This window comes from Lepidothrix coronata, unplaced genomic scaffold (genome assembly GCF_001604755.1).
Source record: "Lepidothrix coronata isolate B3197 unplaced genomic scaffold, Lepidothrix_coronata-1.0 Scaffold206, whole genome shotgun sequence".
Taxonomy (NCBI): Eukaryota; Metazoa; Chordata; class Aves; order Passeriformes; family Pipridae; genus Lepidothrix; species Lepidothrix coronata.
Window position 1 is genome coordinate 1,048,262 of NW_016690386.1, and position 14,771 is coordinate 1,063,032.

The window sequence follows — 14,771 nt, forward strand, 5'->3', positions numbered from 1 at the left end:
GGATATACCTTTAGGGTTTTTATCTGTTTTGCCTTGTTTGTGTAGCTAATAGCCTAGACCACTATGTTTCAAAATAATTCCTAGGGACATGCTGTATTTCCTGACTTCCAGTAAGTCATTGAGCAGTTTTTGCAGTGAAAGCCCTGTTGAGTAATGTATTGCCTCAGGTATTCAAAATTACTACAGAAATTATCAAACCAGTAGTTCTTGGGAAAAAGCATAGTATGATATTATCTAACAGTATTGCCCTGCTCTCAAATCTGGAGACTGTTTAAATCAGATTTTATTGCTCTCATGAGCTCCAAAGTCACTGAGTTACCTCAGCCTAAAACTGTGACTGTAGAAAGAATTTAGGTGACTTGTTATTTTTGTGTAGGTGATAAAAGTGGTGGCTGAGGGTGAGATGGAGTGCTGACATCATCCTCTCCCCAAAGTGGGAGCTGCTGTCCTTTCAGTTGCAGGTTTTTATTCCTCCCAGCAGGTGATGCCTGTTGTTTGCTGCAGCCTGACATGTTACTCGAGGTTTGAGGCCTTCACAGTTTGGTCTGGCTCCAGCTGGAATGGGAAGGTGCAATGCTATGATGGCTTCCCCCAAATGTACTGAGAAATGTAATTCTGAATTACCAAAAAGAACAGAGGGAGAAGAAACTCTCTGTCAAATTGAGATGCAAATCCGGAGTATATGGGAGAATAACACAGATTGGTTTCCCTTTACCTTTCTGCAAAGCATAACCACAAAGCCAAAGACTTTTTCGACACTTTCTGTTTCTTTTAATATTAATCTGGAATGTGTAGTTGAAAAGAATGTCTTGAGAAGTGATTATTTAACCATATTTAAGTAGCTGCTACTTCAGAGTAAATAGCAGTGTGTCTCTTTAGAAGACTTGAAAGCAATTTTTTTTGAAGTAAATATTTTCAAGAGTGAATAAGTGAAGTTGTTTTGAAACATCAGTTTTCATCTATTTCAGGATGTGTGTCCTGCTGAATTTTGTATAAATTTACAAGTACATTCATTCCCTTGAAAGTGCACTCTTTGACCATACTACCTTTTGCCCAAAAAATATTGGCACATCACTACTCATGAGATTCTGTTCTGTTTCAGGAACAGTTTGTGTTTAGACTTTATCTAATTGCTTGCGCCAGTTGTTTTATGTGGGATCTGCTGATTTAACTGGACTATTCTATCTTTGTGTATAATTAGTTGAAAAATTTGAAACACTATCCTTGTTCTTAGTAAAGTTTCCAAGACATTTTTTAAAACAGTATGTCTAGCGGTGGTGGTCGCTTCAGTTGATTTTTTGACTAGCTGTCGCTTAGTAGCTTTATAGCTAGACCTTAATAAAGAAAAACCCCAAACTAACCAACAACCCCAAACCCACAAAACCTAGTAGGATGTATTAAGCTGAATCCAGCTTGTAGATGAATTGTCTCTAGAGCTAATGTATTACTTCTGTGGAACTGGAAGTAACTGGAGAATTAATCAGAAAAATGGAACACGTTGGGAGATGCATGTTTTCAAAGTGTCTCTCTTTCCAAAGTAACAACCTTCTGCATTTTTTCTGAACCTATTCCTAGAAATCATCCATATGATTTGCATAGTCATGCATTCACATAAACTGAATATGATGATGATTGATGTAAAGAATTAGTTCCTGTCCTTTCTGTGGAAAAGATTTGAGAATATTGAAACTCACTCTTCCTGTTTCTTTTTCTGTTCTTAAATCTTAAATGTAATGTATTTCTTTTAACCTTTACAGAATGCTTTAAAATCAGCAAATGAAAAGATGATATCAGAACACCTTACTGTAAGTGACCGTTGCTTGGCTTGGCTGGCTTACATACATTTAATTGAATTTGGTATTCTCCCAGTCAAGTTCTATGATCCAGCAAATGTCAGTCCTTCAAGGATTGTGCACAAAGAGCCATTTTTAATACCATGGCAAACAGTTCAAGATGTGAAGACTGATCCTGATGTACTGTTAGCTATGTTTGAAGGTAAGCTTAAGGAGGTAAACTACTTCATACATGTTTTAAATCAAGAAATATTATCCAACTTCTAGAATTTCAAGGCAGTGCAATATTGCTGATGACTCCGTTGAGCCATTGGATTAATCCAGTGAATATTTAATTTTGATTTGAATGGAGCAGTGAGGAAACTCCACGTTCTCGTGTCCTTAACAAACGCACTGCTTTTTTTGTCTGTGGTTCGAAGCCACAGCCTTATCTTGATAGAATATGATGGTTCAGAGAAAAAGACCAGTCAGTGGCTTGTGACTGCTAGTTTTCTTGGGCTTAAGCAAGCATAAAGCCAAGCTTCTGTCGTCATTCTTTCTTACCCTTTCTCCTTTTAACAGGATGTGTTTATTGCGAAGTTATTTTCCTGGAATGTTGTTAGTGTATTTCCTTAAACACACGCATTTCTCTGCCTCTTTTATCTCAATTCAGAGTTTAAATAGGGGGTTTTTTTTAAGATGTAAAATGAAGATATTAGAAGAAATTGAGTTCTTGATTTGTGTTGCTGCCAGAGGTAGACTTTATAGTAGCAGACAAATGCTATTATGTAGCATTTATAGATGTCAGTACTTAGTGTGTTAGCCAGCAGCAGTATTGAGTTGCCACTGAGAATATGCTGCAGGTGGTAATGCAGTGTGGAAATACTCAAGGACCAATGGAGTAACCCAGCTGTGGGAGTAAAGGCAGTGTAACCATGATAATGGGGATAACTATGATACAGAGAAGAAAAATAATATCCTATATTAGCTTTTGTCTCAATAGCTTTCAGCAGCTACGCTGGAAATCCTGGGATGTGATTTTAAATATAGTGATATGCTTCTGTCTGTAATATTGTTCTAGTGTTTCATTGGTAGGAAATTGTTTTTAAAATGAATAAGAGATGAAACTGAAAGATTTTTGTCCTTGCAACATGGTGATAAGTGTAAAGACAGCTTTTCTAAAGATTGTCTTTTTCTAATAATTTGCAAAAGCAGCACTCTCAGTAATATCTTTTCACACTTACGTATTTTCATTATGTTAAAGGAGACTTTTTTCATGTTAAAGCTTCAAATAACTTCGATGTTGCGTGAGGTCTAAAGGCTTCGTTTTTACTTTTCTTTTAAAGATGCGGTCAAAACATGTACCGATGAAAGCCTTGAGGCTGACAAAAGAATAGCTGTCTGCTTTCCTCTCTACAGAAACATGATAGCTTTGCTGAAACTTCTTGAAAGGTAAGTTGTTTCAAGATGTTTTTGACTGGAGTACTCAGCTGTTTTTTTGAAAATTTATCTTTACTTTTCTTTAAGGTGGGAGTCTGCTGCAGAACTTTGCAGGTCTTTGTTGGAGCTCTGTCCTAGCAACTGTCAGCTCTTGGAGAGTTTGGCCACCTTGTATTTGCAGATGGAGCAGAGTGACAGTGCCTACAAGGTGTGGATTGGAGCTTTTGAGAAAAATCCTCAGAATGCAGAAATTTTTTATCGGTTGTGTAAATTTCTTGTTTCACAGGTAATACTCTACTCCAAAACTAATTTGTTGGTCTGCTAGATTTATTAAATTCAGATTTTGTGTGTTGTTTGAAATACTCATCAAATGGATTAATCTTAATTATATTTTTGTAATATCTAGTGCTCCTTTATGTAGATGGGAAAAGTATAATTGGGAAGATAAGTGAAATGATAAAAGATAATAATAGAAATTATATAAAATCATAAATTTATAGTTTAGATTGTTCTAATTCAGTGTTAATATCCTTAAGCAAGAATAACAGAAAGTAAAAATAGAACCTGTAATATTTTTTCAGCTTTTTTCTGCTGCCTGCTGAGTGACCCAGTTTGACTTCATTCTTGACAGAATGAAAACAATGGAGCATTGCAGAGATAGGCACGCCACTTGTTATTTATTTTGGTTAAGTTGTTCTTACCATTTTCAGATTGATGTCTGTTTTTATATTTTTTTTATTTAAAACCCAAACAACAAAACAGGAAAGATCAAGCAGTATTCTTCCACTGTTGCAAGACTTTGTGGCAGCTTTCTTTGAGAATACATGCCAACAGCATGGTCCCATGGATCTCTTAAGGTACATTTAGAGTATTTTTTAAATTTAAATTTTGGCAATATTGGCATTTTCTTGAATAAGAAGGTAGTCTAGAACTTTTAAACTCTTCTGTTTTTTAGCTTGGCATGATTTGCCAAAACTTCAGTGAATGATGATTTGGTAGTTCATAAGGTTTATACTTGTTTTTGCATTGACACTAATTTGTAAACCTATGAGCATTTAAAGATAAAATAGCAAGCAAGTTAAATGTCTGGATTTGGGCAATGAAAATCAATCATATATATGTGAAAGTTGGTTTTGGTTCCCCCCACCCACCCACCCTTAAAGCTGGGAACCTAAAATTGCATATCTAAAACACTCTATTTAGGCACTTGCAAAAGAGCTCAGTCCAGAGGTTCAGCATGCTATTAATCAGATTATTATTGATGAAAAGACCCAGGTTTGATATGTAGCCTGATGATTTTCCACTTGAATTTTAGCACCTAATTGAGAGACTTACTGAAGTTTTGAAATATGCAAGTTTCTTATGATCAAAGTAGATGCTTCTGAAGGCCTTCAAAGCAAAAACCTTTTGTGCTAAAGCTTAGGCAGCTGAGGTTTTGTAATGTCTAAGTTAGGTATTATATTTTATTCCTGCTTGCATTTGTTTACATGAAATTTAGTACTGGTAAAGTAGTCTAGTTGATTGTATGTAGGCAATTCTGCCGTAATGTATTTTACTTGGGCCAGGGAAAGTCTCAGATAAAAGTCAACATTTAATTCTGTACATAATAAGGGAGTAAATGCCTTCTATATTAACTATTTCTATATTTCTATGTAATGCTTTCTGTATAAATTGTATCTAGTTAGAATTAAACTAAAGCTAGGAAAAGTGTGTATTTTTTAATATTTTTCATGAACTGGACTTTTGAACTGATTGTTACATCTACATAGCAGTTTTCTCTGTAGGATGATATTCTCATTTACTACTACTTTTTTCTCTTGTAGATATCTCTTGAATTTTCCAATGCCAATTGAATTTACATCACCCCTCTATAAAGAACATCTTACGGATGATGTTATTAACCAGCAAATCCCATATCTGTGGCAGATATACTGGTGAGATTTTTGTAAAGAATTTCTGAGAAACAGCTCTTGGGTCTGAGTAAATTCCATTTTCAAAAAGCAGAGTATTTATTATTTGCCTAAGGGTGTATCACTTTGGGTTCTTTCCGTAAAGGATCTGCCAGTCCTTAGAAAACCTACCAGCCTGCTTCACAATGGAGATAATTTTATGAAACTGAATTGCATGTCAAATTCTACTCTTGAGAAATCTTTCAGAAATTCTGACCTATGAAAACAGTAATAGGTGTGTTCATCTCAAAATGATTTTTTTTGTTTACTTTTGTTTTAGGTTGCTACTGCTAGTAGTGTTGTTCTTTTTCCTGGCTTTCAGTTGTCTCCCTATTATTTTACAGTAGTTTCCCCATTCTGTTTAGTCCTGGTCTCCCCACCTTCCTTGACCCGCTTTTTCAGCTCTTCATGGAGAAAAACCCCTCCACAGTAAACTGACCTGATCTTCTGCAAGAGATTGCAGAGGAACACATCTTTGTCATGTATACACAATCTTCTTTTTTCAGTTCTTCCTTTTGATAGCAGCAGTATACAGGATTGCCAGACACCAAAGTACTAGCCATCTATAACTTATACTAGTTACATAACTATGATTACTGAAGTGTTGGCTTAGGCTGTTTAACAAGTTTACGACTTCGTGGTCTCAGTTTGTCAGTCTTCAGAAGTAGTTATTTGGCTTTTAAGATATGTAAAAGATGATAATGCTTCACATACTGATTGAGGACTCCTCAGAACTTCTTCACCACTCTTGTTTATAGTTTTTAATTGGTAGACAGTGTACAGGTAAAATCTATGGTTTTCAAGTAAACTTAATCTAAACCTTATATAAAGGTTATCTTAATGTTTTCTTTTTGTATTGTCCATTAATACCAACTGAAATGCCTTTTTTTTTTTTAACAGAAAGTACCTCTTCACAAAGTCAGTTTTGGGTTTGGCACTTATACAGTAGAAGCGTTGTTACTAAGACACTTGAGGTCACTCTTTAGTCATAAGGGACCTTGTCTTAAGCTCAGGTGCTCCTGTATTTTAGCACCTGCTTCTAAGAAGGGAAATTAGTGCTCTTGTATTAAATGCCTAAATTACTTTCAGAGTGTCTCTCTTTCAGTTTTGCTACAGTAAGTGTCTAGGTATCTGGGCCTGCATAGCTGTCCTTTCTTTCTTCAGGTACAGAGGACAAAACACGTAAAAGTTCACTTTTAGCAACATAAAATAGGTTGAAATCAGCAAAGCCTCAAAGCTCATGTAAGAGTGTTTTACTTGGGGAGATCACAGTGTGTGTACGTGTGTGTGTGCACAAATGTATACACTCGCTTTTTTAGAAAGAGTAGCAATTGGTGATTTAGTGCGTAGTTCTTGGGGAAAACAAGTTGAAGCAGCCACTCTGATTATATGACCCTAGTCAGGAGGGTTCTGTAGCAAGGTAGCAACATCAACCCTATCTTTGTATTTCTGTAATCTCTTTCATGAGGTTGTTAGTTTTTTGTTTTTTTTTTTTTTTTCTCCTCATGACTTAGTGAAAGTCTTACCTTTTTACCACTGTAATTTTACACTTTGAAATAAGGATTGTTCACCACGTCTTGATCAAAGAATGTGTCTACTTCTGTTTTTGGTGAGGTACTGTATGTTGGTCTTACTGTATGTTTTTTTGAGAAGCTGTTGAACAAAATTAAGGTTTTTTTTTTTTTTTTTACTTTTCTTATCAAGTTTCCTTTTTTTCCTGACATGATCAGGGTGTTTCTGCCCCAGATCCTGGTAATACTTGTTTCAGAACACTAATTTTATTGCCACAGTCTGATACTATTTCTCAAGTGGCTTTAATCTGACTTTGAAATGTATTGTTCTGGAGCTCAAACAGAAACTCAAGACTTGTCTCCATTCTGTGGCAGTTAGAGCATTCATATTAGAAGGATTAGTAAAAAGGTACTTTACAGGAATAGAAGATAATTCCTAAGATTTAATTTGTTTTTTAAGGGTTGCATTTTAAACTGCATGTTTGCTTTATTATTCCTTGTTACCTGCTTTTGAGACTTACCCATTTTAATAAATTGACTGATAAATTAGTCCATGATACTGCTAAACTGAAAACACTGTTTTTTCTTGCATCTGAGGATGGGAAATTCTTCATTGTGTCTTAGTCTTAGTGTGCAATAACATGTATTGTTTGTGACATACAACACTTTATCTTTTTATGTAAACAGTTTGTGCCAGTCTATTCATGCGAGTGTCGGTGAAGCACTGGATGCTTATGAAGCAGCTCTGGGGGCAGTGATGCAACAGGAAACTGTTCAGAACATTTGGTTAGAGTAAGTTCGTAAGGGAAGAAAGTCAATTAATCTCAACTATTAAGTGAAGGCTACCAGAACCATCTATTTTTTTTTTCTTTTTTCTTCCAGTTACCTTGTTTTTATCAATAGCAAAGTTGTTGGATCCAACAACAAAGTTCAAGAATTCAAGCTTTTTACTGATCTAGTGAACAGATGTCTGGTGACAGTCCCCACACGATTTCCAATTCCGTTTAGTACTGCTGATTATTGGACCAATTATGAGTTTCATAATAAGGTAAAAATGCATCTGTGGACAGTTTAAACTAAACAAAGAGGCTGATGACCTGTTAGCAGGTACCTGTAATCTACTTGTTCAAATACAGCACCAGTAATATATGAAGACTGTGAAAGCTAGGAGTTACTAGGAAAAGAAGCAACAGTCTGAGGGTAGTAGCGGTTTGAGCAGAAGAGTATCTAGCAGCAACCTTTTGAATAAAGGGTGTGTAAGGCGAAGAGAAACTTTATGCCATGTTGTAACACTGTGAATAGAGCTGTTAATGACAAATTATTTTTTTCTAGAGAGAAGAGAAAATGTATAAGGGAGGGCAGATATGGCTGAGCACAAGTGGTCTGCAGAGCTATAATACTGGCAGATGGAAACAGTATTTCTGCTGTCATTTTTTTCTTGAAAAGTACAGTCGTTGAGAAACAGAAGGAGTAAAGTTATGAGTAAAAACAAGTTGAGCAATTACCCAAACAGACTAAAGCTTATAGAAATCCTGGATCCCATTTTGCTAACATGCAGTGCATTTCTCTTAGCTCACTAAATGCAGGCTGGAGGGACTAATATGTGGTGCTTGCAACTTGAGACTAACTTTTTATTGTACAAATTGATTTCTGTACCCATGAATGATAAGGTTTGAAGGTGGCAATTCCCTTTAGTCATAGTGTTCATAGTTTGTCATTCCATTATTCTTAGCAAAGTAAGAGCTATAAAGTGGATTAATGTTTATAATTCAAATTCTACAGGTAATTCTTTTTTATTTGAGCTGCATTCCAAAATCTCAGCATTCCAAAACCTTGGAACGGTTTTGTTCTACCATGCCTACTAATCCTGGACTTGCACTGAGGTATGTAAAAATACTTATAATCAAGACCAACAGACTGTTAACATAACTACTGTTTTTTGTGTAAGGTGTGCATGATTTGCTTTCTACCATGGAAGTAAAACTCTTCCTCTATTATTGCATGTTGCTTGAGGCATATTGTGCCTTCTGACATCATCTCAATCTTGTATTTGACAAGGTTCTATTCTATCTACAGACAGGTTATAATTATACAGGAATTAGCTCTGCATTGTACATGATCAGTGAAAGTGGTCAAAATTTCAAGTGTGTAGAGAAATGTCAGATATATGTTAAAATCTTGTTGTTACTTGTTGATCTATTACAAGTACAATTCTGGCATAGAACTAACAAAAATGGATAGACCAGTCTATAACAGTGCACCTTAAGCACTTAAATTGATATTTATTTAGCAAAGAGAAACCAATATTTTAAAAAAAAATCTTACGGGGAAAAAGAACCAGTAAATGTAAGCATTGCACTGGTTCTTACTTGAACAGTATTTCAAAATGCGCTCTTCTAGGATTAGGGAGTCCATGTTTTACTGTATTCAGGTGCAGTGAATGCATGAGTATTTGAGTAGTTGTGAAAAGTCCCGAAACACTGTTCATCATCAACAATGACCCCAAAGAACTCAAAGCAAGACTTGAAATGAGCGTGTGTGGTTGTGGGCGTGGGGAGAGTATACCTGCCTTTGGCACATGAAGTTGAATGACTTAATTTTAAACCAAGTTGCGATTCTGTCTAGATGGAACTTGCAGCTCCCTTAAACAATGTTGATACTGCATGAAATGGGTGAGCAGAACTGACTAAACAGTACTTCTAGCCACATGACTGTAAAACTAATTTACCTCCTTTCAAATGTGCAGTTATTTTGTGCATGCTAAAAGTGGATTTGTATTCCACTTGTAATCTTGTAATGTGCCAAGATCATATTTTCTCTCTGATTTCGTACTTCTTAGTTATTCTCTGAAAGTGTATTTTAACATTTTTGTTTTGTTTTGTTCTGAGAGCATGATCAGTTAATATTGTATATGGTGGCTTGGGTTTTTTCCTACTTGCAATTCTCAGCTCAGATTAGGTATAATAGATTTTGTATAGTGTGTTTGTATCTTTGGACAGCTTTTATGGTCCAAGTGATTAGAGCAGTGTTCCTTTCTCATGAATACCTTTTACAGACTGCTTCTGCAATACTGGGAGGAGAGCAATGTTCAAATTCTGAAACTGCAAGCCAAGATGTTTACATATAATATCCCAACATGCCTGGCCATCTGGAAAATGTAATGCAACAATCATACATCTGTTTTCATAGATATTGCTTTTGTTTATAAGGTTTACATCACAAAGGTAAATCTGAAATGTCCTTCCAATTGGGCTTGTACTGGAAGCCTCTCTTTCATTAGTTTATTATTTAGAGAGTAACTGTTCGTTACAGCAGACAGAGGTACTGTCACTTCTTAAAAATGAGAAATGAAATTTCCCTCTTGGAGAAACTTATGTGAATGGATATTATGCAGATAAATATGAATTATGTATTTACAAGTTGCCTTTTTAAATTCAACTATTGACTTCTGTCTCCCCTCCCTCTCTACCCCTCCCCTTTATATATCACAATAGCAGTATTCTCCATTATCCAGTGATGCTGAACTGATCTTTTTCTTCAGTGTTTGTTCATAATGGGGAACAACTGAAATGTCTTGCTCATGTAAGGTTGTTTTTAAAAAATGGCTATTTTTATCTTTTCATGTAGATTAACCTCATTGGAATTTAGTCAGTTTCTTCTCAAGGAATTAGTAATTCCATTCCACAGTCAATATTCTGCCACTAATGGCACTTAAAATAATTCAAGAATAAATGTTTGTATATATTTCTTTTCCTCAGAGCCATTGCTGCCGAATGCTTTCTAATGGGACAAAGAGAAGTAAGTCAACACAGTGTACTAAAATGAGTAATTATGAAATTCTATAAGACTTCTCATATCTTGGCTTTATCCAAAGCAATGGTCATCTGTAAACCCAAGATTCCTAGGTAGCTGAAATATTCTTGTTTATAAGCATCACAACATTTACCTCAAGTGTGAGAAATGTCTTTGACAGTCAAGGTAGAATGGATTGTATAATGAATGAGTACTTGGGCATACTGTTTCTGTTTATCTTTCCCTTACTGAGAGGGCTGTATTCTTCTCCTATTTGATTTGTTTTTAATTTTTTTTTTTTTTTACCTGGAGGAAATTGCTAGAACTTAAAATACAGTAGAGGGAAGAAAGACTTGCTTTGCTGAAAGATGCTAATGACTGTCTTTACAAGTAGATAAGAAAGCTGGAGAGGAACTTCTTACAAGGGCATGTAGTACTAGGACAAGAAGGAATGGCTTCAAACCAACAGGTTTAGATTGGATATTAGGAAAAATTACTGTGAGGGTGAGACACAAACAGGTTGCCCAAAGAAGATGCAGATACTTTATGCCTGGAAGTGTTCAAGGCCAGACTGGATGGGCCTTTGAGCAACCTGGTCTAGTGGAAGGTGCTCATGCCAGGGGATTTGTAACTAGATGATATGTAAGGTCCCTTCAAACCCAAACCATTCTTTGGTTCTGTGAAGTAGTTGGAAGAGTGGGTCTGCCAAATGAGTGTATGTAAAGAGTTTGAATAGTTCCTGACCACCCAAAAGACATCAGTTCTTTTTCTACAAAAATAACAAGGTTACTTACTGGTACTTAGGGAAGGGAAAAATAACTATATACAAATACAAGAGGTTTTTGGCACAGCAACTGAATCACATTTCAGTTCAAACAGAATGATCTTCCTGGTATTGCTGCTATCAAAATATTCTTCTGCCTGTGGAAGGATGCTATGTGTTTGGGGTTAGAGTTATCATGAGGGCCTAGATTTGTGACTCACCACTTGCTTGTGGTGTCTTTGAGCTAACTTCTTTGCTGTATCTTGTTTTGTGTCATTCTTTTAGTGACTTCTTAGCATCCGTCTTTTTTTGTCTGTGGTCTGTCTTTTGAATCCATGTTAAAGCTTAACTGATCCATAAGGGGTAGCATGGCTATTGTTAGACTTGCATATGAAATATTTTCTTTCCTTTTTTACTGTCCCCTAGAATGTTTAAGAAGAACATCCCCCAAGCAGAGTTATTTGGTTTGTAAGATCAAATAATTGAAAGTCAGGAGATATCAAAGGCATGGTTGCCTATTCAACCTTAATTCTGTCTCTGTGTTGGTTTGGTGTAATCTGTAATTAGTCACAGATCCCTGCTTCAGTCATTGTATTAGATGGACTACATCTTAAGGCACTGCCTATAGTGAGGCTGGTGACTGAAAAGATCCCTGAAAAGGCTGGTGACTGAAAAGATTTGTTTGGTTAGAAAAATATATTTTAAATGCATCAAAAAGAGGGCCTTTAAAGAAAATGAACCAATTAAAATGAAGGCATATGTGAAACATTGTAGCTGGATTACACCCAGAAGAAATCACATGGTTTTCTTCTGCAACCATCTCACTAACTATACGGCATGTGGTAAAATCACTTAAGAAGGTACACACAGTGCAGTTGGGGGTTTTTTGGGCGGGGGGGAGGAGGATCTTAGTTTGGGATGTAGTGAGCACTTAAAACTGTTTACACAAATCAGTGATTGTTCCAGATAACTAGATTTTCTAGTAAACAAGTAGGATATTGGTTTAAAATCGAATTGTGATTCAGATTCTGGATTTCCTGTTCCTGGAGAACCTGTCACTTGTTCTCTTCAGAGGTCACGTAAAGGTTTGTTAAAAGAATATAAAAATGGGTACAAGTATTTAAAATGCCAACAAATACCTCCCCTAATGACTGATTGAAGCTGGTACTTTAGATACCAGTAGTTGGAGACTTGAGTAAGTACTAGCATTAAATGTTTTGGTCCTCTATTTTGAACAATAAAATGGTAAAACCATTTTCTTTGAGAATTGCAAAAACTCAGACTGATTGTTAAAGTACACATAGAGGCTGAAAGAAAAAAACCCATGAAACAGTTATTTTTATTGCAGGATTGGGATGATATGCAATAAACAAGACCTTGAGACTACATATTGAGTGGTGAAAGAGAAATATTCAGTAAGCTGCTTCATTCTCTGAATGTGTTCCATCCTGTGCAATGAATGAGGCAAGAATCTTGTGAAGAAAAATACAATGTACTCATGTAACTAATCATGTTCATACAAGGGTCAGAATTAAGGTCAGACATAAACTTGCCTTTGCTTTTAGTAGCAATTTAATGCTTTACCTCAAAAGTATTTTAAAAATTATTGCAAGAGATTTTTGTGCTTCAAATCATTCATTTTGAGTGCATGAAATTGTGCTGACTTTTAATACTTGCCTTTATTTTGCAGGTCCATCATTTATATCAGAGAGCCCTTCAGAAGTTACCTCTATGTGCAACACTGTGGAAAGATGTAATGTTTTCTCCTTATGATTCAGTTTGAGGTTTCATATAAATTTTCTGCATATCCCATATCCATAGATGTGGTGATGCTCAGGCTTTGGCTAAATCTTATATCTGCTTCCCCCTCTCTTTCAGCAACTCTTGTTTGAAGCATCAGGAGGAGGTAAAACTGATAACCTGAGAAAACTAGTTTCCAAGTGCCAAGAGGTTGGAGTCAGCCTAGATGAGCTTTTAAATTTAAGCACTTACAGAACAGAAAACAAGAATTACTGAACACTCAGTATGGTCAGCCATAAGTCCTATAAAATGCCAAAATCAGTTGAATGGTTCTTCAGGCTGATCCATGTCCTAAGATCTGTGTAAGGCAGATGAGTATTGCTGAGCATATCAAGTCTCCGATCTGCTTTCCTTGAACCTGGAAGCAATTAACATGACCACCTTCTGGAAACATGAACTCCCTGTCTGGCCTTGCTTCTGGGCCCTGCCAGATTCTCATAACGTCATCTACGTAAGTATAGTTAATCAAAATGACAGACTTTATTTTTTTATGTTTTCTTTTTATTTACTATTTTCTTTGTTTTGCTGTTCCTGATTCACTTGACACTCTCGCTGATGCCTGAGAGATATGTGTTTCGGATTAATTTACTGGGCTGTGTTTACAGTAAAAAGCAAGTAGTCCATTTTGGGTTTTTCCTTTTTTAAACCTTTTTTGAGACTTTTTCATTACAGGATTTAAAACAAAAGCAGCCGCTCTTAAGGAAAGTGTAACTGCCGTGGCCACAAGTATGCTTCTTGCACTTGAAGGCTCTAAGAGGGTTGCTTACTGCCCTTTTCTGCATTGGACTCATGGCAGAGACTATTAAACTTGAAGATTAAAGAAACTATTGCAAATGCCAGTGCATCAGAACCTAAGAGTGGTCAATTATGTGCAATTTTTTGTAAAGAAATTTTAATTTATAATAAAGTTTAACAGTTTAAAGAAAAATAATACTGATCTGTTTTGTTTTGGTACTACCTTGGGGTATTACAGGTGCTTTCACAGAGATAATCTCAATACAAGCTGACTTCTCAAAAAAAAATCTGGTGTCTTTTTTAATTTTGATCAAAAGGTAGGCAAACGTGGTTGAGCTGCCTATTGTGGATGTAGAATAACTACATCCCTTGTTTGTTTTTTTTTTTCATCCCCTTGCCTCAGGTACACAGATGTTTGTCCCATAATGACTATACCTATCAATAATACCACTTCAGTAATGGGAAATGCATTTTATATTATCCTTTTTGCCTTAAATGAAATGAGGCCCACTTTGCAAAGTTGCTCCATGTACATTGCAGAGAGATGCTGTCAGCCCGCTGAACCAGTGATGAGCCTGTTCACATCAGGTTGGCTTTCCACCTGTTTTTCCACCTGTGCAGAATCATATCAAAAGATGGTTGTAGTACCTATTGCATAGATGATTTATGAAGATGCCAGTAAATGGGTTGGTTTTCATGTTTGAGGCAAAGTGGTTTGTGACGTACAGCTTCCAGCAGCTTTCAAACCCCTTACTTTAGCTCAAGTTAAGCATGCAGACTACAAAACCGGTATCAGAAAAGCTGACTCAAACCTGTTCTTCGTTGTAGTGGGGTAGTATCTTGGTTTTTTTCCACACTTATGTAGTATGACACAGACCACAAAAGTGCAATACTTAATTTTTTTAAATTAAAAACCCCTCAAGTTTGGTAAATGCTGGCTTATATCACCCAAATATTTTTTTGTAATTTGTCTTTAAAACTTTGCAGATAAACAGGTATTTTTCTGCAG

At 35.9% G+C, this 14,771-nt stretch overlaps 1 protein-coding gene across 1 annotated transcript in view; it reads left to right on the forward strand.

The window, feature by feature from the left end:
• The window catches only part of ZFC3H1 (zinc finger C3H1-type containing), a 42,198-nt gene extending 28,243 nt beyond the window's left edge, over positions 1 to 13,955 (forward strand). The window contains exons 23-34 of the mRNA XM_017832803.1: positions 1,758 to 1,995; positions 3,119 to 3,224; positions 3,300 to 3,498; positions 3,975 to 4,069; positions 5,036 to 5,146; positions 7,360 to 7,464; positions 7,555 to 7,720; positions 8,455 to 8,555; positions 9,728 to 9,829; positions 10,431 to 10,470; positions 12,918 to 12,980; positions 13,106 to 13,955. Coding sequence (XP_017688292.1) covers positions 1,758 to 1,995; positions 3,119 to 3,224; positions 3,300 to 3,498; positions 3,975 to 4,069; positions 5,036 to 5,146; positions 7,360 to 7,464; positions 7,555 to 7,720; positions 8,455 to 8,555; positions 9,728 to 9,829; positions 10,431 to 10,470; positions 12,918 to 12,980; positions 13,106 to 13,243 — 1,464 coding nt within the window. The 3' untranslated portion in view covers positions 13,244 to 13,955. The remainder of the gene's footprint in view (positions 1 to 1,757; positions 1,996 to 3,118; positions 3,225 to 3,299; positions 3,499 to 3,974; positions 4,070 to 5,035; positions 5,147 to 7,359; positions 7,465 to 7,554; positions 7,721 to 8,454; positions 8,556 to 9,727; positions 9,830 to 10,430; positions 10,471 to 12,917; positions 12,981 to 13,105) is intronic.
• The last annotated feature ends 816 nt before the right edge of the window (positions 13,956 to 14,771 follow it).